We start from the raw sequence: 20,439 nt of genomic DNA on the forward strand, positions 1-20,439 counted from the left end.
TTTCACACCCAGACAAAACAACCACCACCACCACCAGACACATGGACAGAAGCAAAAGTGAACCCATGAACAATTGGACAATTGAATGGAAGTGTATGCAAAAAAATAAATATATTGACAAATGAATGAATGATTGAATAAATAGACGAGTCTGCATAATTACATCATGTATGCATGCCCTCATGAAAGAATCGACAGAAAGAACAAAAGCCTACCTGACAGGAAATATCCTCTTGTAATCGTTTCCCAGCTGCGGTCTCTCATGCATCTGCTGCAGTGCCAGTGTGAACACAGGGTCCAGAAAGTGGGGCTCATCATTGTGAACAAGTTGGTTGTTCAGCAGGGCATTCTGCCTTACCATGGCCCCCTCAGAGACCACAATTACCAGCTTCACGTCTGGACTCTGCAAATGTTGCGTCAGCCAGCCCGAAATATTCTCTGACACTTGCTCCATTTCATTTTGCTGCAGTGGATCCAGCACCTGGAGAACAATACCGGGGGTTACTTATCTCCCCGCTACCACCCTTTGTGCTGTGTGTGCGCATGCTTGACTAAGAGCACAGTAAGTAGACTTGTGTGGAAATGAGGGAAGATTATTGTATTCACACCAGTTAGATGGGTGTAGGTTGGACTGCCATGGGAAATTCTCGCTGATTTCTGGTGCATAATAAATAGATTACACAAAATGAAATTATAAATACCCATTCACCGAAGTACAAACTTGTAATTTAAATAAATTTCATGAAGTTGTAGGCTGTATGTCGTGATATACAAAGACAAGGGGATTCTGAATGTATGGTACGGAATTGTATACATTTTCGGATTTGTGACTCTCCTGTGCCGGATAAATCAACATTGTTTCCTTGACACAGGAACTAGAAATGACAAAAAGAAGTGTTTCTCTTTTCTTTCAGTGTTGGGTGATGAGAATCTGCAGGGAAAGATTTACGAGACTGCTCTGACAAGGCCACAGAGGAAACTTGCTCAGAAATATTCTCTATTGCCACAGATCTTCTATTTACTTCCAGATCGCACGTCAATTACTGGTGAAGATGGTGTCACAGATGTAGCCTGCTTTCACGTTGGTCAATATAAAATCACCCGAGTATGACATGTTGAATTGCGCATGCGTTTCGTGAGCGGCGATTAAAATGATTCGGAGTATCATGTCGAGTTCTGTATGCCAGTGTTTAATGGGTCCATTTTCTTCACCAAGACGGTATTTCAGAACGCTATGAATAACTGATGAGGAAGTTCAGTCCTCTCCTGAAAACTGAGCACCAAGTTTACTGGCTCCAGTAGGGGGGGAGGGTAGCACCTCATCATCATCAGTAATCTGTCAAGACGACTGGTCCACAGTCTCTTCCAAAACAATTCCTCCACTTAATGCGATCTAGAGCCTTCTCCTTCAAATGAGAATATCTTCTTCTGTCCCCAAGGTCATCCAGCATCTTCTTACGTCTTCTTCCTCGTCTTCTTGTCACTTCTATCCACCCATCTATCTTTCCTTCAATAACTTCTTTTAGAAGGCAGTTTCTGCGTAAAACATGGCCAATCCAATTAGCCTTCCGTTTTCTTATTTCGTGTAGGATATTCCTCTGCTCACTGACTCTAATTAACACTTCTTCATTTCTCACATAATCGGTCCAACTGATCTTCTCCATCCTTCTCCAACACCACATTTCGAAACTTTCCAGATGTTTCTGATCTACTGCCCTAAGTGTCCATGTTTCAGCCCCATACAGAGCTATGCTCCAAATGTAGCATTTCACTAGTTTCTTCCTCAAATTTAAGTCCAATTAAGGTAGTACCTTTGCTAGAGTTATTTGGAGATTGTATTATTATATATCGAAATATGCAATCACCGAAAATCTCTGTCACCTGAACGAGAAATGACCGTGGCATATTAAAGCCACGGGGAAACTACGCACAATCTGAGATTAACGCATCTTGGCCACTGTTCGAACTTGAAACCTCATTTCGGAGAAGGAATGGCATTTGTGACAAACAAGTCTGTAAGAGGATTCAACAAAGGTTATCAGCCTGTGCGTATCTGTTTATTTCGTTAAGTATAAATACTGAGCGCCGGGCTGATGCGGCAACTTCTCCGCCACCCCTGTCGTGCCGGTAGTCTAAACATTTCTACGAGGCGCTCTCTGTCTTTCAAGTGGTGGTTACTTCTCTCAGAAACTCGTCTTGTTCTTATTTGAAAAAACAACGTTTTGGAGAGTGGATTCTGCCTCCGTCTTCAGGTGGAACATATCCTCTTTCTTCACGCTAAAATCATGAGTGCCGCGGAAATCCATAGTGAATTATGCGCGGAGGTTTACGGCCGAAGGGCAATGAATGAAGGAACTGCCAGAAAATGGTGCAGAATGTTGAAAGATGGGCGGGCGAACAAATGTTCAGGATAAAGAGGGAAGTGATCTTGTTCAATGCTGACTATAAAAATTTGGGAAAGCGGCGCTTCACAATTTCAGAAGTTCCTTTTAAGACTTGTAGAAAGCGAACACGAAGAGAAGTTGGAGACCGATGAACTGTGAATGTTTGTCGACAGTTCGACAGCGAAATGGAGAAGCTGTGTGGGGGTCCGTCAAGCACAAATCTTCCATTGCCTTTTTTTTATTGCTAGTGGGGTGGGACTAAGTCCATTGTACTGCGGCCACTTCTGGCCTACTGGAATGAAGATTGGCAGGGGAAACCGAAGTACTCGGAGAAAACCTGCCCCAGCGCCACTTTGTCCACCACAAATCCCACTTAATCAGACCCGGGATAGACCCCGGGCCGCCGTGGTGGGAAGCCAGCGACTAACCGCTTGAGCTATGGCGCGGCCTTTCATTGTGTTAGTAAAATATCGTTTGAATTTATTTATTTTGAGCCGTTCATAGACGAGGCCTTAAGATTTAGGCCACCTTGTGGCTGTTATACCACGCACCTGCTATAGGATTGGACATCACTTGCGAATGATCCCTATAAAAATGATCTTTTGGCGAAGTGACAAAGTACAGCCAGTTCGAGGTGTGCCGTGGCTTGAAAATATTGGCACCCGGTGCACAAGAGTCCCGATATCTCAGTCGGTACAGCGATGGGCTACGGGCTGGACGGCCCGGGTTGGATTGCCGTCAGTGCAAAATTTGTCTCTTCTCCACAGCGTCCAGATAGACTCTGGGGGCCCACCCAGTCACCTATCCAGTCGTAACCGTGGGATCTATCCCCGGGGTAAAGCGGCCGGGACGTGAACCTGACCACTTACCTCACTCTAGTACCAAGTACAGAAAGATGGAGCTATACGTCCACTCCACCATGCTTCTTCATGGATTAGTGCTTAACTAATTACGCACAGGGGTAAATTTAATGTGCATCACTGCACAAAAATATTACTGGAACGGCATGAAAACAAGATGGCGTCAATATTAATTTCGATTTTGGCTTTACTGCATTTTTAACCAACTACAAATGACGACTGTTTATCTCAGCTTCAATTCTGCTGGCAATTTCTGTCAGGATATAGTTCGCCAAATTACGTAAATGCACTGATATATTTCGCGTAATGACAGCGTAAACAGTGAAACAGAAAGCACATGATTTCAGAATGTCACGGAGGAGACGGGCAGAAACACAGGCAGACACGAGTACTTGCTTTCAAGTTCCCGAAACTCTGGAGCAGTTGTCCCAGCGCCCGAGCGACCTCACAGAACTGTGGGCAGTCCCTGGAATACAGCAGCAATACTTTCTGAAGGGTCGGACTGCTCGGCCATGGGGAGGCTGCTTCTGGTTCTTTTGTGTCCACTGGTTCCGGTCGGAAAGGATCTGCAACATGTTCGGCTTGGTTACACGTACCTCGGCTCGCCTTGGCGACAAGCCCCTTCAAACTCACGACTGAACACTTGCTTTCATAGTTCGTACGTAACATCGTCTCTGATGAGAAGATGAATCTCTCGTTTACAATTGCTGCTGGTCTCGCCAGCGCAGTCACTCTCAGATCCGAGTCCCGCGGCACTAAAGGCCAAATTTTACTGTCTCACTATAAAAGATTATGAACTCCGTCCAGTGTGACTGATAAATGTTTTTCATCCTTGACATGTTTCTTTCGGAGCGACCATCTTCAGGAGGACATATCAATACTTGCGGAAACTACTATTACAATGTGATTGGTCATTATCAATACATACAGACAATACTATTTACAATGTCATGAATATAAAATCTTAGCCTTTAACCACAGCGATATGCCTGAAATTACTAAAATATGTATATATTATTATTATTATTAGTTAGTTAGTATGTATGTATTGATAATGACCAATCACATGTAGTACTCGTACGAGTATTAAAAAAGGAGAAAAAACATTTATCAGTCACCTGGGATGGAGTTGATATTCATTTATACTATTTCTAGTGTGACGGACCAGGATGAACCAAATCAAATTTGCTGTCTCAGATTCGAGACCCCCCCCCCCCACCTGGAGGGCCAGGTCTCCATATTTTTATCGCTCAGGAACGAGGTGGCCCAGTTATACCCCCAGGCACTGGGTTCCTTTTCTTCTGCTTCTAAGACTCGCAAGGTCACGGTGGAGATATTCAAACCTGCCTCCACAAGGTGTCAGTAGAGACCACAGTCATTTTGCTTGTATGCATTGTGACATGCAAACAGGCGACAAAAGAGCCGTTGCTAGGGAACAGCTCTGTGGACACGTTGTTTCCCGGTAATGACAGAACACGTAATAATGGAAGAGACGTTTTCTGTGCGGTCCGTGCTGGGATCAGAGAGAGCGCCCCACAAAAAACAAAACCGTAACTGTCAAACAGTAATAAATATCTAGTCTTGAGCCCCAGATGGGGCTCGAAACCAAGACTTACTGACTGACCGACCGTCAGTCGCAATGTAACTTTGACTTTTTGAAAATAAAGCTGTCCCTGTGCTTAATTACTTAAGCTCTATGCCATGAAGACATATGGGGGAGTGGAAGTATAGCTCCACCTTTCTTGATCTCGGCACTAGATGGAGGTGAGTGGTCAGCTTCAAGCTCCTGCCGCTTTACCCCCGGGAAAAAACCCCCTTACACGTCGGATGGGAAGCTGGGTGGGCCCCCAGAGTCGATCTGGAGGCTGTGTGGGAGAGAAAAATCTTGCACTGCCAGGAATCGAACTCAGGCCATCCAGTACGTAGCCCATCGCTATACCGAATGGGTTACCGGGACTTTTTGTGCAACAGTGCTTTACTCCCTGTCACCGTGCTGTCTGGACATCTGTCGCGGTAAGGTCGGGGGACAACATTGAAAATTCAGACGCAGTAAAACTTTTCTACAACAATAAAATGTACAGTTACATATGCTCTCACCGTCGCAGTACCGTCTCTTCACAAATACAGCCACCAATACAACGGCCACTATTGTTCCAGTTGTTAACAAAATGACGCCTGGCTGGACAGACTCATCACTAGCTGTGGGTGTCGGTGGTGGCGCTGCAATCAGATATTCACACTGATCAGTAATTCATTACGATTCAATCTTCTAGTATCAAAGGCCTCTCCGAATTTCCAAGGAGATACATCTACACTTGACTCTGCATTACATCGCTACTGGGGAGTCCTGAAAATGAGCTCTGCTGCTGCAGTTCGAAGCATGTCCTCCCTTTTTGTAGTTCTGGGTCTCTCTGAACCTCTATCGTCTCTCTGTATGCAATTAACGATTCGTTAATCGCAATTAATGGCACGAGGAAAGCAACGCGTGTGAAAACAAGCGAAAGACTGATGCCTGTAAAGCAGATCTGTTTCTACAACTATTGTGTTTCTGGACTTTATCCATCGTCCAATTTTTATTTAAAACACCGTACAGTTTTTACAGTACATACAAGAAAAATAAGGAACCCTCCCACATGCCTCTGCTGCACCATGCGATCAGTCAACCCAGTGTGGACATCTCCCCCATCTGGACTCCCATTATCGCGGCAGAAGTCAGAAAACTGCAACTCCGTCCGGTGCAGATTGAGTGTGAAAACTCTGTTTTATGTTAGTATCATATAGAGCATAGCGCAGTCGGTATAGCGACTGACTACGGGCTGGACGATGGAGGGGTTGGAGTTCGAGTCCCGGTTTGGCAAGAATGTTCTCTTCTCCACGTCATCCAGACAGGCTCTGGGGTCCACCCTACGTCCTATCCAGTGGAAACGGTGGGGGGGCTCTTTCCCGGGGGTAAAGCGGCCGAAGCGTGAAACTGACCACTCACCTCCAGCTAGTGCCGAGGTCAATAAAATGTGGAACTATACATCCACTTCCCCATACGCCTACATGGCATAGAGCTTAATTAGTTAAGCACAGGGACAACTTTACCTTAACATACACAGAATTTATCTCTCTAGTGATGACTTCTGTTCTGATACTACTCTGGTGCTAGGCTTCATACGTGTAGATTTTTTCAATGTTTTAACATTTTCTCTTAACTCTCGCAGATGACTTGTGCTGTGCTTGGCTTATACTTGGCTTATATTGATGCTGGTGTCTGGAGATAGGGACTAGCTCTATCCACTGAGCCCAACTGAGTTGGTTCCACCCGAAGAGGAAGACAGAATCCGGTCTCCGAAACGTTGTTTAAAATAAAAACAGGACTCTCGATAATGTGCAAAAACACAAGAGTTGTATTAATATACCATCGTCACAAACTTTTGGATCTTATTCAGATATACACGTAATACGTTACTCCTGTTGAAAAAGACGCTTATCAAGAAAATACAAAACTTATAAAAACAAGTTCATCGGATGAAGCGAATATGAAAATAACTCTAATGTTTGACATATAAATCTTCTGTGTTTGTGACGTAGTAACATATAATATCTACCGTATTAAACGTTAAGACCTGTGTCTTACTCACGTGGATCTTCAATCTTAATTGTCACTGTGTGGATGGCGCAGGCGCCGTGTAAAACCTGATAATTAGAAAAATATTGGCTTCGTTACTGCAGGCAACTTTGTTCAATAAAACATGCACAGTATATGATATCCATGGAAAGTTACACACTCGCAGACATTTAAATCGAATCAGTACAGGATAGAGGGTAACGAGATACAGTAGCTGACTGACGCACTATGTTACAAGCCGAAGGTCGCGAGATCGATTTCCGACGAGGTCATTAGATTTTTCAGTTGACCTAACCTTTCCAGCTGCACTATGGACCTGGGGTCGAATCAGTCTCTAACAGAAATGAGTACCAGGAATATTCCTGGGGGGTAAAGGGCGGCCGGCGAGTAAAGCTGACTTCACCGCCAACTGTGAGCCGACTGTCTAGATAATGTGGGAGCCTCGACGTCTCACAACTGTATGGGCCTCCACAGCCTGTTACAGGAATATTTCTTTACCTTTTAATAGTTCTGAACTTCTTTTTCAGACGTAAATACAATGGCAGTAACAAGTATCCCAGATGTCATGACAAAATGGAAGCCCAACAGCGAGAAATACTCTCAAGCAAATATCTTTTAAATGAGTGGACGGCGACCACAATGGAAATAACATTAAGATTTTAATTCCAAGTTTAATTCATTTTAATTAGGAAATATCGCGTTGACACGTGAAACGCAATTTTGACATATAGTGCTACAGTTTTATCAAGATGGAAGACACCTGATGATGGCCGCAATATGCAGTGCGGAAGAAGGGTAACAGTACAAGAAGTTGCAATTAAGACGGGAATATATGTGTACAAAAGATTCTAAATATTGTCAATATATTCCTGTAAGTTTGTGTTCTAGCCTGGAGACCACTTATCCCTACCTCTTCGCTTAATGATAAATTCTGTAGCCGCGAGGCAGAGAGGAAGCAGAGAACCAGCGATTGTTAGAAGCAGTTGCCAGTAAACGTTTACTAACACGCTAAGAACACTGGACTGTGGGCTCTAGCGATTTTTAAAGCATGGAGATGAGCGGTAATGTTACAGTTATTTGTAGTTACGACCTGTAAGTGGTCAATAAATCCAATTATCTAAGTAAGATTTGAGGTTTTCACGGCGGTGACTATGAAGAAAGCCGTCTTATGTGATGTGGCGCCGTGTAGATATTGTATTAACCGACGTCTCGGAGGAACGTATCGCCTCCATCTTCAGGGTAGAAGAAAAGAGAAGAAAAATGCGAGAGCGAGGAACCAGCGTGAGCAGGTGCTGACTGAATATGTTGCGCTGATTTTGCTGTCAAAACCCATCTCTACTATGGCACATCAGAACTGGAATCTCCACAACTTCACAATAGTCCTCCTACGTAATATTCTTAAAATTAATTCACACGTAGATTGACATTTTGCTAATTTGTCTGCTAATCATGGCTACACTTATACGTTGCTTCATTCACAACATAATTTAAATGTGCCATTTGTTCTACAGCGTTTTTATTTATGACTGTTTCACGCATTTCACATACTCTCACTGCAAGCATGCAAATACTTACGCGAATGCAATAGTAGCGGTACTTCAGATCGACGAAGTACTGGGGTTTGGAGAACTGGAAAAAGCAAAAGAAACGGTAATAGTTCAAACTTGGTACAAGAACGTCAAACGTCACTTGAACATCCTGTATAAATGTGAGTCTGGTTCTTGCAATGGAAACTTTGCAGTTTTCAGAGAATGTCTCAGGAGGAAAGGTCAATGTTCTGGGATGTCACAGTATCGGTCATTCTAAACGCGCGTCCACATTACTCGTGCTCGTGTTCGTGCTCGTCTGGCTTTTACTTGTGCTCGTAAATCTTCGTCCACACTACTTCAGTTGCTCGCCAGGCTTCGGCGCGTGAGGATCCGTATATTTACTCGTAGTGTGTATAGGCTGTAGTCGTATTTTAATTTATTGGCTATAGTTTTTAAATTAAAAATTTTAAATTTGCCTGTCTCGTGCTTTGTCATATCGTCCACATTACTCGCGAGCATAGCGAGTCACACGAGCACGAGTAATGTGGACGCGCCTTAAGCAAAAAGTGTATATGTACATGTGTCCTATTCCGAACGGTTTCCGGGATAGAGGCGTTACGCTCTACAGATCCAAAACTGTGGATAAGAAAGAGATATTACGTACCGTTTCTAATTTACTGTTCGGTGCAGTTACCTAGTGTAATACATTTCCGAAAATTCCACCGTCAACAGAAATGCACTCTGCAACTCGTGTGAGGACATGGCGTGTTGCTCGTCTGTACAGTGTACAGTGCAATAGCTCTAACTCGGAAACCGTTCGGAATAGGGCACATGTACATATACAGTTTTGCTTAGAATGACCGTCAGTATGACCTCCCAGAATATGAACCTTTCCTCGTGGGACACTCTGTATATCGAACAATCTCAAAACATTTAATGATTCTTTATAATTTTGGATCTTGACATGAAGTCTGTTCTGACATGATCAATGCTTACATCTTTCATTGCAGAACTGTCCAAAGGCATACTGCAATTGCTGCTGCTTCCGTCGCAGTTTATTTCACAGTCTCCACCAATCAGATTTAACTTCACTGCTCGAACTCCGGAAACAGGGTGGAATACAAACGCCAATTTTGCACTGAAAAAATCACGTAAATTTGAATTAAATTCTATATTGTGGCATGTAGACCAGTTGCTAGGCAACGATTGCTAAACAAATAACTAGACAACGGCGGTTACTAGGCAACGCCTGTAAGCTGCAACAGAGGAACGGTGTTGTTCGTGCCGAGATGTTATAAGCAAGACAGTTAGTGAGGTGTGAGTTCAGTCAGTGAAGTGAAAAGTAGTTGGTGAGTGAGTGAGTGAGTTAGAGAACCGCTGCGGTACAGTCCTTGTGAGCTGTTGCTGTCAGAAGCTGGTAATTGAGGTATGGGGGCAGTTTGGGAACCCAGAGGAAGAGGAACGTCCGCTGTTGGAAGCCGTTACCAGACAACGACTGGTGAAGAGACAGCAGGCAGAGGCTTTAGTGTGTACTTCAGTGAACTGTAAAGTGTGTGAATTAGTAAAACAGTTATAATTACTTGTAGTCACGGATCTGTAAGAAACCAATAAATCAAATTACCAATCCAAACCCCGTCTATAGTCACACAACAAAAAATTGTGACAGTATATTGAGTTCTTGAACATGTGCCTGACTACACAACACAGCATCTTTGTTTACCATTGCCAGGAAATATCTCACTGCTTGGAAACTCCAGACCTCAACATCACACAACTTCAAAATTTGATTCTGCACTCCAATTCACATCCTCTTTCCCATTATTCTGTCATTACATCCCTCAAAATGGCCGGTTAGTTTTCCAAATCAAAATTTTTTCCACATTTTCTGTTTGTCCCACTATTTCCACATAGCATCAACATGTTTTTGGGTTCCAGGACCGTTACGCGCTCCTAAACTGGACATGGAAATTGAATTCTCACTTTCTCTAAATAAGCACACTAATTTTACTGGAAATATTTTATTGTTTATTTATGTTACTGTGAAATTTTCTTGTTCTTGTTTCCTCGCATCCATAAACTTCATACCCCGGTTTCGCATACATTTTGGTTTTGGAACACTTTTCAGTATTTCGGTGAAATTCTGGCACAGATAGAACAACTTCAAGGCTTGCATGAGGAGAGGGGTACCCAGCGTTCAGGAGTACCGGCAGCTGGGAGAGCTGGCCTCGAGAGTGGGCTGTAATCAGATTGTCACTGCAACATTCATGCCTGCCGATTTTGAAGCACGGTTTATGATTGTCTATTGTTTCAACATGTCGGCTTGCATGACGGCCATTACTGCTGGCCACGTGTTACTTGTCTATATCCACAAATAATATACACGTCATAACGTTATAATTTCACACGCCTCAGAACGCTTAGTTCTATGTAGCAAGAAAAACTTGAAGAATGACAGAACCATTTACATTCGACGAGAAAATGGTTTCAGAATTCATATTTTATTGCTGCCATGTCTATACCAATCAAAATGCTAATTGTATATAGTTTAACTTTCTCACTTCTCAAATAATAGGTTTCACTTATGTTTATGGAGTTATTATTATAATTATTGAGTTATTATTATTTCTGATGCTGATGTCTACAAAGCCATCAAGAGACTAAAACCATCAAAATCTGTTGGACTTGACGGTATTCCCGGTTTTATCATCAAAGGTTGTGCAGATATTTTTATTCCTATACTTAGNGACTTTGTAATTCGTTCTGTGCTGTTCAGATTGCGCGTAAATAAAAACGAATTGAATTATTATTATTTCGATTGTTTCGTAGTAAATATTCTTGAAGAAATTAGTGCGGGCATGTGCCACACCTAAGGAACGCAGCTTCTTCTAGGAACGGGTGTGACCTGTTGCGATTGAGAACTCTCCACAACGGTTGACACTGGAGCTTCCAAACATCTCGAAGGTTTCTGGATGCTTCATCTGTATTTAAAGACGACGTGAGCGCATAACTGAACAAGAGAAACGAGACTTAATGTCATATTTCCCGACAATAATCCCTTAATCACTGAAAGAAGTGCTGTGGCCGTATGTGGCCTTACAACTTACCCTTCACTTGTGTATACCTGAAAGGAGTAGTTGCTGTTGTGCAGGTAACCGCAGCGTCCGCCATCTGCAACAGATATGATTCTGAATCTGCTTGAACTACATCATATCAAACAATTATTCCTATTCTAACATAGGTAGCAAGCTGAAGGCTCGTTATTACAGAATACAGATTGTGTTCAGCAATTAGTCTGAACTTGCAGGTTTTACTGCGCTCAGCGCAGCATCGTGAAGTAAACATTAACCAATGACTGTTTACTGGACACGAAGTATCTCATGTCAAAACGTAATTAGACATTCGTGCTATAGTTTCGGGGCACGAAAACTTTCAGTAAGCTTTAGGAAACATTTCTGTTACGTAGAAACGGGCATCAAATGAATTATTTCTTTAAAAATTAGTGATAAGTTTGAATGGCGTGTCTTAGCCACTGATGTTATATTTCAGCATCCTCTTGCACTTCGAGCCATGTTAGGTGGGTCCCTTGTCACGACGGCATGGCGTGTCCTCAGGATGCGGATGGAGACGCCCTCCAGGTATGGAGGGAAGCTGCTAATATATTGAATAATCAGTCGCGGAGAGCCGACAAGGGGTGATTCTCCAGCTTGGGGGTTTGGCGTGGAGCTAACAACTCCTCACCGTAAAAAAATAAACTTGTTACAAACATTCTCAAGAAACCTCGGAACTAAACGGATTCCTTGGACAAACGAATATGCCATTAGGAAGGTCCAGGGAAACCAGGTGGGACTGAAACTAAATGGGACGCATCAGCTGTTGGCCTATGCCGATGATGTGAATCTACTGGGTGATAATGTAGATACCATAAAGAAAAAAAAAACACACACTAACTGACGCAAGTAAAGAGGTTGGTCTAGAGGTAAAGACAGAGAAAACTAAGTACATGTTGCTGTCTCATCACCAAAATGCAGGGCAAAATCATGACATAAAGATAGGAAACAGATGTTTTGAAAATGTGGCGCAGTTCAGATATTTGGGAACGACGGTAACAAACCGAAACCTGATTCAGGAGGAAATTAAGAGGAGATTGAACTCGGTTAATGCTTGCTACCATTCGGTCCAGAGCCTTTTGTCTTCTCGTCTGCTGTCCAACGCATAAAATATAGTATATACAGAACTATAATTTTTCCTGTGGTTCTGTATGGGTGTGAAACTTGGTCTCTAACATTAAGGGAGGAACATAGACTGAGGGTGTTTGAGAACAGGGTGTTGAGGAGAATATTTGGACCGAAAAGAGATGAAGTGACAGGAGGTTGGAGAAAACTGCATAATAAGGAGCTTCATAACTTGTTCTCTTCTCAAAGTATAATTAGGATAGTCAAATCAAGGAGGATGAGCTTGGCAGGGCATATAGCACCAATGGAGAAGAGGAATGCATATAGGATATTGGTGGGAAAGCCAGAAGGAAAGAGACCACTGGGAAGACCAAGACGTAGGAGGGTGGACAATATTAAAATGGATCTTAAATAGATAGGATGGTATGGTATGGATTGGATTGATCTGGCTCAGGATAGGGACCAGTGGAGGGCTCTTGTGGACACGGTAATGAACCTTCGGGTTCCATAAAATGCGGGGAAATTCTTGAGTAGCTGCAGATTTGGCGGCTCCTCAAGAAGGGCTCCGCTCCATAAGTAAGTAAATTGCAATTCGAGATTTTGTGCCGTCTAAGAGTAACATCATTCACTGTTATGTCTTCATATCACTTTACTGAACACTACATTTCTCGGCCTAACTGGCCACCTTCAGGTGTACAGGTTATGCTGCTCACTTTATCCTAGTATAGTTGCCTCTGGTTATTTTGCTTTTATGTGGGTTACCATCAGTTTTATTTTGAGGTCCTTGTGTTGCACGTGGTTGCTTTTGGTTTGTTGCTTGTGGATGCCTTCTTTCTGGGGCGGGAGTGCAGTGGTGTGTTAGTCGACCATCATAGTCGTTCGTTGCGGGTGTTTTCGTGACGTCAGTGAGGACACGACTGACGTAGGTAACAGACCCGCGTAACAACATTCAAATTCCAGAGTAACTCCACTTAGGAATGGTAAGCCCTGTCACGTGATCCTAGTGTTCGACACGTGAAGTCATGTAATGAGATTTGAGGCTGTACATCAATGAGCATCAAGCTTACAGGTCTTCAGGGATGTGACGCAGAATAGTTTGGTGAATATGAATCCTGTGGCGTGCCGCCTAAAAGCTGGACTATATGACGTCCATCGCTGCGCAACGGCTGCAATGGGAACGCATACTTCAGCGGCAACAAATACATGGAAAGACAACTACTTGAGGAACTGCCTAGACAACAGAGACAAAACCGTTGAGTTCCCACGGCAACGAATATTTTAGGTAACATGCGAAAGAGAACCCTTCGACAAGGGGTTCTCTCAGAGGTACACAAAGAGCTACTTAGGAGGGTAGAAGATCAGATCGGATCGGATCGGATCAGATCAGATCTGAAGGCAGACCAGAGAACACCGGATCAGTGGTCGTATCAGATATGACGGACTAGTCAGGTTGCATCGTCTTGAGGAAGTTACGTCCGAGTGATTGTAAGTGTAAATGTAAACAAGTGGCCCAATAAAACAGCTTCGTGTAATGCAGAATCCACAATTATTTGTCACGGAAACCCGGACACGTGACAATACTTTGGGGAAAATTGGTACCTACTTCAGGTGAGCAGTCAGTCGGAGTTGTCGTAGGAGAACATATCCACGGGAAGTTCGTAGTAGAAGAAGAATTGGAAGTCAGCCTGTGAAGCTTTAGTGTATGATTATAAGATTCAGTAACAATTGGACTGCTTTAATTCTGTTACCAGGACACGACTAGTGAAGACAGAACCCTAGTGCGTCTGCAACGGTGAACTGTAATTGTGTAGCTCAGTGATAACGCTGTATTGCTTGTAAGTATGATATGATTGTATACGGCATCAATAAATCGAATCATCGAATCCAGAACCCGTTACTTTTAGCCACGGATCCCGGACACGTGACAATATTATTGCCTAAAATAATAATGATGCGATTTGTTTACAAGAAGCTGTGCTGTAACAGCTTGACAGATAAGAACATTTCTTCACAGTTATGTCGAGTCGTCCGGATTTGCAAACGTTACTCTGTATTTACGTTACGCAAATTTTCAATATTTACTTCAAGGCGTTCCCTAGAGCGCAGTGATGAATACGGTCATCATGCGCATGCGCGTCGCATTGCAAAGCTGTTAGGGCGAGATACAATTAAGAATTTGATGCAATTTTAAATTTACACGACGCCAGAGAAATGCAATTCAATTTAAGTTGCGTATACCTTAGCGCTCTGAAAATGTTATCCGAGTATATGACGTAATGCTACTTTCTCTCGAACACACAGATGTTTTCATAAAAGTGTAATGTTTACATAGCGATAAAACGCGATAATTGCACTTTGTAAGCCTAAATACACAGAGAAATTTCAATCTGTCGTTCTTTCAATTCAGTTCAATTAAATGAACAAATGAAATGGAGTCATGTATCGGTATAAAATCATGCAATCGAAGCCAGAAGTTTTTCACTGATATCGCACTGAACTGCTGGCATTAGCTAAAATGTCTAAAAGAAATTTTTCGTCACAGTGCCCTGCAACAAGTGCCGAGGTCAAGAAGATGTGGATCTCTATATCCACTCCCCCATGATGCTTGATTAATTAAGCACAGGGACAACTTTACCTTAATGACAAACACACGCTACGTGCGTACAGGCAGTTTCACAAGCCAAATTAAAGAAAACAAAACAACCAAACAAGCGGGAATACAGTCTGTAGCTACGATTTACCTCGATAGATTTGCATGTTCTCTGCAGATACGTCACGAAAGAAGTCCCACTCCATGCTTACGTACTCTTCAGGGTGCGGCGTGGACCCGACTTCGAANATCTTTCCTCGGGGGTAAAGCGGCAGGGGTGTGAAGCTGCCCACTCACCTCCAACTAGTGCCGAGGTAAAGAAAATGTGGATCTATATATCCACTCCCCCATGATGCTTGATTAATTAAGCACAGGGACAACTTTACCTTAATGACAAACACACGCTACGTGCGTACAGGCAGTTTCACAAGCCAAATTAAAGAAAACAAAACAACCAAACAAGCGGGAATACAGTCTGTAGCTACGATTTACCTCGATAGATTTGCATGTTCTCTGCAGATACGTCACGAAAGAAGTCCCACTCCATGCTTACGTACTCTTCAGGGTGCGGCGTGGACCCGACTTCGAACTGCCAACATTCGTCCGTTCCGTTTATCCCGAGGGATCCTGGAACAAAATGAAGATTCAGCTATTCTTATATGTGCTTATATATCATACTACTGATGAATGAATATGTGAGATACGTACATCTGACGAAAAGCCAAGCATATTCATAACAGACAGACCCACCTTCTCGTCAGAGAGGAGGTTACGTAAGGGCATTAATTCTGTTTACTGTGATTCACAAACTCCGCCGTTTTCTCACATTTGTTGAAGTCTAATTCTGTATTGCTGTTCTTGGAGGCCATTCCGTGTTTGTTACTGCTCGAGGGTGGCACGCTTTGTAGCGTCCTCGTACTAGTTTCTTTAAGAATTCTCACTACAAAATAGCAAAAGAAATAATATAATAATAATATTAATAATGATAAAGGTAAAGCTATCTCTGTAACAGGCCGTGGAGGCCCATAGGGTTGTGAGATATCGAGGCTCCCACATTTCTAGACAATCGGCTCACACATGGCGGCAAGGTTGTCAGCCTGACGCATCGGCCGCCATTTACCGCCAGGAAGATTCCTGGTACTCATTTCTGTTAGAGCCTGAGTCGACCCCAGGGCCATAGTGCGGCTGGAAGTATTAGTTCAATTGAAAATTCGAGTGACCTCGTCGGAAATCTAACCCGCGACCTTCCGGAGTGTATTCAGTTCAGATATTCAGTATTGAGCGGTGGGTTTCGCCATGCACCGCGACTAATAGTCTATTGTACGTCCCCCCTTTTAATTTCTACTGTCTCCATACCCTACCGGTACTGGTGCTCGCTATCAGCCCCTTTCTGCCAGCGAGGTTTCGGCCTTCTACTGGCAGTGGTATCTGATAATTAGTCCCTTTCTGTCAGTGAGGTCGTCCCTCCTCTGGCAGTGGTACCTAATGCTTCCCCATCTACCGGAGGCATTGGAAACTATTTGGGAGGGAACCTTTTTGCCTAATTTAGCTCAGAGTTCTCCTAGAGATATGAGGTTCTTTTACGACACGGAACCCACGGCTTAAAGTCCCTCCCGGGTTTGAACCCGCGTACCTTGAGTCATGAGGTGGGAACGTTACCCCTAGACTACGGAGGCCGCCTTTCCGGAGTGTAACTCAACTAACTACCTCACCTCGTGTCCCCTAACACTTCAGAGGAAGTCAGAAAACCAAGTGTTAGTGGCAAAACACGAAATGACAAGTGTCACACAACAGAGCAGGTTGTGACAATATGTTCCTACTTAAAAATGGCTTTACTAACTTAACATATAACGAAGACAGTGCACCTCCCTCTTCAGAAAGTCCGTTCCTCTCAGCCTTTTGAGGTATATAGCGGCAAACATTTTGAGAATTTTTTTTATTATAGGATCTGGAAAATCTGAGAATATCTCTTGGATAATTTGTGTTGGCTATCTCATCAAGTGCTCCTAGCATGCTTTCTTTCCAGGCTGCTATCTCTGGAATTACGTCATCTGCTAATTCCGTGACGTCTATTATTATCCCGCAGGTCAGAATGCTGTTGGCACATTGTTTCCAGTTCAGCTCATCTGTGACATTACCTTTTCCGTGCCAGAGTGCAAAGAAGGTGACGTTGTTGTAGACTTCTCCATCCACTCTGCCCTCTCTCAGTACATAAGAGTCATACGGCTCGGGTTCGTAAGCGATATCCTTGCATTCTGGAACAAAACGAGGTTCAAAATACGGCCACTGGCTTTCAAACCACACGACTTCATACATACAGACATCCATTTTACAAACAAGAAAATATAATCAAGATTTTAACTCTGATATTTTAGATCACTGGTTTCACAACGTAATTATATTATTATTATTATTGCGGTTTTTTTTTTCAAAGCAAGAATTGTGGAGCTAAAGAAACAGCCGTTGCTAGCGAACGGCTCTGAAACACTATTCTGTTCTAGGCAACGGCCGCGAAACAGACAACGGACCGATGTTCATTGCTAGTCAGCAGATTCTTAATAAGAATAATCGGCCGCTGCTAGGGAACGACTCGGTAAACGCGTTGCCGCGGATATGGATACTCATGCAATATGGAATGGCGTTATCCGTGCGGGCCGTGCCGAGGAGTTATAAGGAAAACAACCGGGGCAACAAAGTTAGTTCTGCGGGAGAGGCTGTGATGAGAGGACTTGAGAGCGGAAGCTGAAGAATCTCCAATGTTAGAAGCCGTTACCAGGGAACGGCTAGTAAGACAGCAGGCTTGAAAAGACTCAGCAGGTGCTGCCGTGATTTGTAAAGTACGGAGATTAGCGATGGCTCTGTAATTATGTGTAGTTCACAGTCATGTAGATAAGTCATCAATAAATCCAATATCAAATCCAAAACGCTGTTGATAGTCACTCACATACTACGTGACAATAATATTATTAATTATTAAGTTCTTTGTGTATTTCTCTTCATTTTTATTTTTGTTTCTTTTCTCCAGTGCTTGCCTGAAATTTGTCTGCCAGCTGTTGCCAAGCACTTGACTTGATGGACAGCACCGACTAAGTCTTCGCGTCATAGATTCCCTTACAATTCTCTCTTTTTGCTTCAGTTGTCCTCCTTATAAACCCCTTTGCACGGACCGAGTAGAAAACATCGTTTCCAGCAGTTCCTCTATTGTTGTAGTTCAACGTTTGCTTATTAAGAATCTGGTGCTTAGCAACGGCTGTTGTCATGTTGCCCGTTTCGCGGTCGTTGCCTATAAACGGGTCTATATGCCACATTATTTTTTGTGCTTACAGAATACTAAATTGTTCGTCTGTGAGGCAGTCATTATTAAAGGTGTTTGTATTTTATGTGGTTTCATTAACTCCCTGAACAATATTCAAAACGAAAACCTAGAAGCAGAAGTCAGAATAAGGAAGCAAAGTACTGTATATGAGGAGCAACGGGCAGAGAAGTGTTGTCTTGTTGGGAACAAAGGTAGTGCCACATGCGTTAGCGTGCTCAAATAGTAACAATTCAGACGATATTGACACTGGCCATCCCCGAAAAATACCCTCAAGAACTCAAAAAGCACCGCATGACTTCTCTAGTTCAGACGTCAGAAGTTCAACAGACCACATACACAGAATATCCTGAATGACGCAACCCGCTTAACTGCGAGGTTGTATGAGTCGTTCACTGAAGGATACAGTTCTCAAAAGTGTCGTTGCAAGAACTGGGCGAGGGAGTTTCAATCGGATTACGATACAGAGGAGAGTAGCCGATGTTTCAAAATACGTTGAACCTCAATGGTGAGCAAGTACACAGCATGTAACTTTGAAGGGATGGGAAAACTTGCAGTTGTTAACCCCACTGGAAAACCTCACAAAGTGACAACATTTCAGTAAAGGCATTACTGCGTGCTCTTCTTGGGATCTTCTTAGCTTGTGGGCTAATTAACTACATGGAGCTGAGCCGTCAATTGTGCAGCTACTCAAGAATTTCCCAATATTTTATAGAACCAGAAGGTCCATTAACATGTTTAAAAGAGCCCTCCACTGGTCCCTAACCTGAGTCACATCAATCCAGATCATACCACCTCATCCTATTTAAGATTCATTTTAATATTGTGACATGTTGAGCTATGGATGACGCCCCTCCCCCCCGCCAGCCGTGATGCCTCGACGAGCGAAGCCGAAGTGAGCCGAAGTTAGCCGAGTCCTAGCATCCTGGTCGCTATGCAACGCGAGTCAACAGCGATGACGTCACAAAGGGTACCGCGGGTTGCTAGGCAGCGCGGGTAACCAGAATTGCGAGAGACGACGGTAGTAACAGCGGTTACTACCGCTAGCCTTGCTAGCAACACAGCGCCAGGCAACAAGGGTGCTTATTACGTGGCCGTTTTCTGTATTGTCCGATCGAGGCTACATGAGGAGCAGCGAAGGCTATTCACAGTTAGTCCTCGAGCTACCTCCGAGTTAGTTCTGAGTTAGCCAGCAACCAGTCAGTTGCATTCTGGAATTTGAAGTGTAGTATTTGTGATACTGCAGATAGCAGTAATTGTGAATCTGTAATTTGGGTGATTTTAAGTGCGAATGTGGAATAAAATTCGCTATATCAAATACGGCGTGAAGTTATTTGTCGCGTTATACACACAACACGCGACAACTGGTGTCAGAAGTGGGATTTGGACTTACACACGTGACCAACGAGCTTCGAACTCAAGACACGTGACAATTTGGTGTCAGAATTTTTACGAACTTAAACACGCCTGACAAATAATTGGATTATTGTGCATCAAGTATCTTACTGCTACAAAATGGAGAAACAAGATTTGCAACGAATAATGGAAATGCTGAAAGAGATAAAGGTTGACAGAGAAGAAACGGAGGCAAATAGGAGTAAAGACAAAGAAGATTTGATGGCCAAATTAGACTCCTATCAAGAAAAGGCGGAAGAAAATAAAAAAAAAGACAGAGAAGATTTCCTGGCGAGATTAGAATTCAATCAAGAAAAGGCAGATAGCATGCTGACGAAATTAGACGCCGACTTCAATGCCTGGCAGGAAGAGACGTTGGCCTGCCCAGTGGACACGATACCTGCGACGGCACAACAAGAAGAGGTTCCCATAGTGATACCGGTCGGAGTGACGATGGCCTGCCAAGAAAGGGAGGCACATCCAGAAGAAGAAGAGCCGACTTCAGCGAACAGGAAACCTGAGGCGGCAGAACTACGAGAGGTACCCGTACAAGATGCCGAAGTAATGCCGGTCGGAGAACCGA

General features: G+C 43.4%; 1 protein-coding gene across 1 annotated transcript in view; it reads right to left on the reverse strand.

The window, feature by feature from the left end:
• The window catches only part of LOC111871112, a 44,285-nt gene that overhangs the window by 4,664 nt on the left and 19,182 nt on the right, over window positions 1-20,439 (reverse strand). The window contains exons 3-11 of the mRNA XM_023863941.2: window positions 17,287-17,403; window positions 15,641-15,775; window positions 11,491-11,554; window positions 9,383-9,524; window positions 8,433-8,486; window positions 6,871-6,925; window positions 5,342-5,464; window positions 3,641-3,810; window positions 216-481 (exon numbers count right to left, since the gene is read on the reverse strand). Of these exons, the coding sequence (XP_023719709.1) occupies window positions 216-481; window positions 3,641-3,810; window positions 5,342-5,464; window positions 6,871-6,925; window positions 8,433-8,486; window positions 9,383-9,524; window positions 11,491-11,554; window positions 15,641-15,775; window positions 17,287-17,403 (1,126 nt within the window). The remainder of the gene's footprint in view (window positions 1-215; window positions 482-3,640; window positions 3,811-5,341; window positions 5,465-6,870; window positions 6,926-8,432; window positions 8,487-9,382; window positions 9,525-11,490; window positions 11,555-15,640; window positions 15,776-17,286; window positions 17,404-20,439) is intronic.

Source organism: Cryptotermes secundus, unplaced genomic scaffold, assembly GCF_002891405.2.
Source record: "Cryptotermes secundus unplaced genomic scaffold, Csec_1.0 scaffold250, whole genome shotgun sequence".
NCBI classification, from domain to species: domain Eukaryota; kingdom Metazoa; phylum Arthropoda; class Insecta; order Blattodea; family Kalotermitidae; genus Cryptotermes; species Cryptotermes secundus.